Source organism: Nanorana parkeri, unplaced genomic scaffold (genome assembly GCF_000935625.1).
Source record: "Nanorana parkeri isolate BGI_ZX_2015 unplaced genomic scaffold, ASM93562v1 scaffold13, whole genome shotgun sequence".
Taxonomy (NCBI): Eukaryota; Metazoa; Chordata; class Amphibia; order Anura; family Dicroglossidae; genus Nanorana; species Nanorana parkeri.
Window position 1 is genome coordinate 399,766 of NW_017306281.1, and position 7,638 is coordinate 407,403.

At 40.5% G+C, this 7,638-nt stretch overlaps 1 protein-coding gene across 3 annotated transcripts in view; it reads right to left on the reverse strand.

The window, feature by feature from the left end:
* Nucleotides 1-4,974: 4,974 nt before the first annotated feature.
* The window catches only part of ANAPC5 (anaphase promoting complex subunit 5), a 47,518-nt gene continuing 44,854 nt past the window's right edge, over nt 4,975-7,638 (reverse strand). For all 3 annotated transcript variants that reach the window (XM_018557543.1, XM_018557552.1, XM_018557534.1), the window contains one exon: nt 4,975-5,243. In XM_018557543.1, the coding sequence (XP_018413045.1) occupies nt 5,032-5,243 (212 nt within the window). In that variant the 3' untranslated portion in view covers nt 4,975-5,031. The remainder of the gene's footprint in view (nt 5,244-7,638) is intronic.

The following is a 7,638-nucleotide window of genomic DNA, read 5'->3' on the forward strand; positions in this document are numbered from 1 at the left end:
TTTTGCTGACCTAACTTCTGTAATCCCAGCAATGGCTTACAAAGAAATAGGTGATATTCTAGAGTTGTTTCCAGCCCTGGAGCATGCATACTAACTTTTCCAGCATCCCAGGTCTTCAAACTCCACTGCTTTGGTGTTCTTCTCTTGCAGCAGGTAATCAACACATCAGGAAGAGTTAAAAGGGTGGTCAGGGGACTCCACTTCCGCGGCTTACAAGATGGCCGCTTAACTCCGGAGCTCCTGACCACCCGCAACCCAAAATCAGCTTCTACAGCACCTGAAGAGACGACATGGGGAAGATTGGACCGCAATACCCCCCGGGGAAGACGCCCCCAATTTCAATAAAAATTTATTTGAAACAAAAAAAAAAGGGTGGTCAGGGTTGAAGGATCACCTTGTTCTTCTCAAGTACCAGTAAGGGTGATTTGCCAGAGAGAGCTGACGTCTTAGACACTCTTCTTGCCAAGGTAATAAATGACCAGAACGACAACTTTCTGGGTTAGGATTTTGAAAGGTACCTCAAAGAATGATGATAATTGTGGTAACATGAATGGTTGCCAGTCAAAATATGGTAAATATAACAGCTTCAGTCAAATTGTTTTCCAGTAGCTAGGCTGTAATAATGATAGGTAAAAACCAGCACAAATAAGCAAAAAGGCATAAAAGCAGCTAATGCGTTTCAGCCTCCAAACTGGACCTTAGTTGTTACCTATTGTTGACTGAAGGCTCCGGTGGAAGCTTTACCGGGCATTGAGGTTCCAGCAGCGGGATTGGAGAAAAGAGGGTAGAGCTGCTCCATGTTTCTCAACTGCTGTAATAATGATGATGCTTAAGTTAGAGAAAAAACAGCAGGATGCAGAATCACCCCAAAAGAGAGAAGGTCCAATAGGGGAGGTCTGAAACCAGGGATACTGCCAGAGTACCACAACCTTCTTGGCCAGTTCAGGTCCACCAGAATGATTGTGATCCCTTCCAGCTTGAACTGATTTCAAGCAGAATTAAATTAAAGCATTCAGAGATCATGGGGTGATCAGAACATCTCTGGACTGGAAACTATTAACCTTGGGCTCTCAATTGTAGCATGACACCATTAGATCCATACCTAGAGTTCCTCACTAAAGGACCAAGACCGCACGACACAGGAGGTGAGCCACCTCTTTTCATGACACTTGACTCCTGGTTCAGTACTATACCAAGGGGAAAGACTTCCTATCTTGTTAGGATACTAAGCTAGATTGACTAAATTCTTGTGCAGAGGGATATTCGCTAAAGGTGTGGTTAAGTCCTATGCTGCCTAATGTCTAACCTCCTAGGTCTAGGGATATACTCAATGGTCTACAGTGTGCCCCAATGAGCATAGAGAAATGTTGACTGTTGACTGCAAACATTGATTCCTGTAAAGTTATGGGTGATTTTACATATAATCATGAAGTGTATATCCTTTTGGTGTCATTAGACTTTCCTAAGAGGTGTCCTAATCATTGTACCTGCCATGCCATTACAGCACACTGAAGCCAACTGCCCAGTTATCTAACAGGGCACAATTAACCAGGAAACTGTAAAAAAAAAAAACACATCTAAACCCAGGTAAGAAGACAACTTTGATATGTTTATTGATCATCCTAATAATTTACAAACATCTGACAACACAATTTATTTCGAGGAGGGGGGCTCCAATTACTAATCTGTTCCTGGACATTTCATGGTTTCTATTAAGGTTAAATAATGACAGTATTTTGGGTACTACAATATGTATATGTTGTATATGTATCTACATGTTTCCTTCAGTAAAGACTAAAAGGGTTGAGATGGGCAAGAAGGGCAGTTCCAGCAAGAAAACATATCCTATACCACTCCCATTGGTCATGCACTTTCACTTTTTCAAGCAGTACAGTTTCGGTACAATACATCAGTACGCACAGATGATCTGGATATAGCAAGACTTAATAAAATTCTCTACACTACTGTGACATTTGTCCTCCTTCCACACCAACACAGTTTACGCCAAAACGGAGACGAGTCCTCTACATTTGAAGTACTTGTTTTTCTGAAACAGGAGTACATTCACACTACAAAAATAAGATGAGCTGATCAGATCAAAATATATCAGTGCACATGTTGACTTTTAGAAACGGTTGTATGCACACTGCTATATTTTGATCTAATTTTCCAGCATGAAAGTACTTATGTGTTCCAGGAAGCCAGCTACTTCAAAAAGAGAGCAGTCAAGAAGGAATCATTTTCAGGCACTAGACTTACTGTATAAACACCTCACTTATGAAGGCCTGTATGATATCCCTTGTATTTTACAATTCTTTCAAGATGTGGTAGATAAAACAGGTCTTAGCTTGACAACCCTAAAATGAACTGGTGGCTAAATCACAACAAAATTAATAGCAGTGTTACATATCTGATAGCATAAGACATCAACACATCTGTTGCTGCAAAAAGTCTTACTTCAGAGATGTCTCCTGGTTTTAACATAAAAGTATCATCTAATCACGTTACATATGAATAGCAACACATTCTCCATATAACAATGCCTGGGGCTGCTGATGGGTAACTTTGTATGGTGGGATATGGACAACTGGTGTGCCTAATCTCCATTGTCTCAGAACACCTACAAGGTAAGAGATTCTGCATAAGTAGCTACCAGCTGATGTTGTTAGCTTTAATATTTTGGTGTGCACACCTGTGTTTTAGGGTGGCCATGAATAAATAAAAAATTGCAAGAGATATGCAAGTCTACAGTCATTTCTGCTGTCCCCAAAGGGGAATACAGGGCACCTGGAGTAATGAAAGATACAGCACACGACGAGTTGCTAAACTGCTTAAAAATGTCTATGCAAGCGTCACTGATACTTCATACTTCTGTTAAGAGGGAATTACCAATAGTAAATACTGCCTGTGTGCCATGGTCATCCTCCATTAAAGCTCCCTGTAGCACAATGTAACCATAAATTCAATTACATCATCTCTGAACTCAGGACATTCTGTAAATTCTGACAGTCATCTGCTCTGCCTCGACACCCCCTGAAGCAACATTCTGATCTATTGCCATGAGCAAAAGAGAACCATTATCAATGAAAGCACAAGTAAAAACGCTTTAATTTGATCTTTAAAAAAAAAAATAATAATAATAATAATTCGGGACGTCTTCAGGAATGTTGGTTGCTCTCAAGACATCTCTTAAACGTTTATACACTCATGCATATGCATGTCACTCAAAATACAGTATGTCCACAACCTAATGACACACAGAGGACTAACTTCTTTACAAGACAGAGAATCACTGCAGCAAGACAGATAAAATTGAGGAGACGGCTGCAACATGGCAGATGCGATTCAATATGGAAAAATTTAACCTTATGCATTTGGAAGCCAAGAACATGCATGCAAAGTATTCTTTAGGAGATGCTCTGCTGGATGGAGAAAGATCTGGGGGTCCTTATAGACCTCAGACTCAGCAATAGCATGCAATGCCGAGCAGCATTAAAAGAAAGAATTTTGCAAGCGATAAAAAAATTGTTCTAAACACTTTATGAATCACTGGTTTGGCCTCATCTTGAGTATGTGGTTCAGTTTTGGTCACCAATCCTCAGGAAAGATGTCCTTGAACTAGAGAACGTTCAGAGAAGGACAACAACATTAAATGAGGGATGGAGGACATGAGTTATAAAGATCGACTGCAGAAAATAAACTTGTTCTCCTTAGAGAAGAGATGCTCAAGAGGGGATATGATTGCAATTTACAAACTCAACAATGGGGACTGCAGTACAGAGAATCAATTGTTTAAAATAGGAACTCTGAAGATGACACACGAACAGAACAAGTTGGAAGAGACGCAGTTTAATCTAAGACTGTGTAAGGGGTTTTTTGAGGTTTTCTTTTTTTTTTTTTTTTTTTAATGGTCAGAGCAGTAAAAATTTGGAAATCCCTTTCACCGTTAGTTGCATCAGCTGAAAGCATTGATAACAAAACCACTGAGTTTCTCAGTTCATAGAATATACAGGAGCAGTCAGTGATGTGTATACACACACATTGAATTGGGTCACTTTGTGTCTTTATTCATCCTTCCCATCTAATTATGTAACAACCTGCTGTACATGTGGTCCAATGTGACCAGACCGAACAGACAAGTACAACATGTTGAGGTTTTATAGAATATCAGAGGAAACAAATACAGGACAACAGTAATGCAAAAATGATTTATTTACAATAACTTAAGAGTGTAATGAAAGTTGTTCCTTAGCAGCACGTGCAGTCATAGACAAGTAGGTAAACATTGATATTTACAATACACATGCCATTTGTGATCTGGATGGGACCTGAAAGCAGTAACAAGTATAAATTCATATCCTCACCCCTGAAAAAAGGCAAAATCTCCTTCTACCTCATATTGAAAATGATTCTGTTGTGAGGGATGGACTTGCAATTTACATGTTAGTCTGGGATTAGAATGTGCCCAGAAAACAATTTACCATTACGAGTGTGTGCAGCAGTAAAGCTGGCCATACACTAATGGATTTGTCTTAATTCCTACCAGCTGAACTAACAAAGAATAGATTTCTCCATCCACGCTCAACAGCGCAGACCCTTTTAATATACAAAGAAAAATATTTGCAAAAAAAAAAATGCTAGGTCCTGACCATAATTAACAAAGAAAAATACATACAAAACCCATTGAGGGGGGTTTATCAAAACTGAAGCAGACAGAATATGCCGCATTTGCGCACGGCAACCAATCAGCTTCTCTCTTTCAATTTTCAAAACTTAACTGACTGAACAAACTGAAGAGAGAAGCGGATTGGTTACTATGGAAAACTGCTCCAGTTTTGATAGATCATCCCCATTATATTTTCCCTCTAATATGCGTTTTGGATCATTTTACCTAATGGGAAACTTACCAGTCGGTTTTACTTTCTGTGATGGATTCTTATGTATTCTCATTGCCTCCTATAGCATAAAAAGCAATGTGATATCAGGTGCATGGCACATCTCTGAACAGCTTCGAGTTAGCAAGTGCATCTCCTAAACCTGTAACAACAGTGAAACTCCATGAGATGGAAGTTCTTGATGTATCTGTCGGAAAAGCATGGAGCACTTGTTCCTCTCTTGGACTTTCCCCAAGCTGTTGTATAGTCTGGCTTGCAAGTATAGAATGTCACGAATCTGTTCCTTACAGTCAACCATTCCAAAGTAAGTTTTAGCTTCATTCAGATTTAAAATGGCTGATTCCAGGGCTGTGCAAAAGGGTGACATAAATGGAGAAGATTACACAAAAACCATTGCAGAAACTAATAAAAGGTCACTTCTGTTTCTCCAGATGATCCCTATTAAAGCTCAGTTTAAATCACCTAACTATATTCCAGGTGCAGCAAAACAAAAACAAAAAACGCGTTCAACTGTTTAGAAAGCAGCCTGTGTAGAAAAGCTAGCATGAGATGGAACCTCGCTCTGTGTGAAAGCAAGGGTCTTTCTGCAGAGGTCTGACATACCCCTTTCTTAGTCAGACCAATAGTTTTGCAATCAGCAAAGAACATACTCCCTGCTAATTGGATAGCTCTGATTTACCAGGGGCTAGTCACACCTCAGCAAAGAGATGACCGCTTCCACCCAAGGGTCCATCTTCTGCAATTTGCTGGAATGGGACAGGCTTTTCTACTCAGGCCGTGGCTACTTTATACAGAAAAAAAACTGTAAGGCCTTGCACACATCTTGTCTTGATGGCCCAGGCATCCAGCAGATTTAAACAGAATGCTTAGTTGGGCTTCAAGGTTCCCTACATCAGACAGCATATATATATATGTTTGCTCTTTCTTGCAATTTTACACATTGCGCAATACGATTGTAACTGTGCATAAGATTGCAAGATTTGGTTTATGTTGAAATAAAAGATACATTTTACACAAAGTTTTCTTATGGCTGGATGAAAGCTATGACCCGCCTCCCTGATTGGCTAGGAAGCAGGCTTCACTTGTTGCTAGGCAGCACGTCATGATCTGCTTCCCGGCTTCCTGATCGGTCAGGAAGCCAGGCTGCCTAGCAACAGAAGTGAAGGTGTTCTTTTGATACGACACCGGCTTCCCAGGAAATAAGGAAGCTGGGTGGTGGATCATGATCCGCCATCTGGCTTCTTGATAATCGGGGCACACGGCACTTGGTATCGACGAGTACTATATATGTGTGTATGTATATATATGTATGTATGTATATATGTATATATGTATGTATGTATGTATGTATGTATGTATGTATGTATGTATGTATGTATGTATGTATATATATATATATACATACATACATACATACATACATACATACATACACACACATACACATACATACATACTTGTACTCGATACTGAAAACCATCAGTGTATCCCTACTACGCGTTACGTACTACGGACCTCTGCACTGCGCGTTACGTACTACGGACCTCTGTACCCAGAGTTATCTACTGACCTCTGCACTGTGCATTACCTACTATGGGGACCCCTGCACTACACGTTACCCATTACCACTAACCCCTGCACTTCGTGTTTCTTACTCGTGACCCCTATATTGTGTGTTACATACTAACCTCTGCCTTATATAGTCCTGACCCCTGTAGTCTGCGCCACATACTACTGACTTCTGCACTCCTTGTAATTTACTCCTGACCTCTGTACTCTGCGTTACACACTACTGACTTCCGAGTTACATACTACTGATCTCCAAGCTACTTACTCCTGTCCCGACTCCTGCACTCTGCGTTACTTACCCCTGACCTATGTACCCCTGGTGACATACTACTGACCTCTGAGTTACCTCTGCCTTCCTTACTACTGACCGCTAATCTCTGCCTTCCTTACTACTGACCCCCAGCCTAGGTTAATTCTATAAAAAAAACAGCATGCGTCACTCTAGTGATCTGTTCTGTGTTGTAGATAAATCTCTGCCTCTGCAGGGTCGCCAACCCCGGTTTTAAAGAGTAACCTAAAATGATCTAGTGGTGGCACCCGATACATTTTACTAAAAAATCGTGGGGAATTTATTAAAACTGGGGCAGACAGAATCTGGAGATCTGCAAGGGTTAAGTGCTCATTTTGGTCTTGCGTCTAAAATAAAAAGGATATACTCACCTGATTCGCTGTCCCACCTTGCTGCTAGACCGATCACTGCAGTTTCTTCTACAGTCTACAGATGTGAACATGCCAAGGGACATTGCACAGCGGGGCAGAGGGGAAAAGGGGGTGAGAAGTCAACACCACGGGATCGAGGATAAGGTGAGTATCTTTTTATTTGATACTCTAGACCAGTGATGGCTAACGTGTTTGAACCAGAGTGCCCAAACTGCAACGCAAAATCAATTTATCTCAAAGTGCCATCATTGTAAATAGGTTTGGGCACTGGGGTTTAAAAAAACATTCAGCATCACATCCTTAGGCAAAATATGGAAACACACATATTCAAACATTTATACACTCAATAAAAACACACGCTCATTAAAAAAAAAACAACACACATGCGCATTAAAAAACAAACACACACATTAAGCATACAGTATAATGAAACACACACGGACGTGCATTAAAACACACACACACACACACACACACACACACACACACACACACACACACACACAAGGGGAGA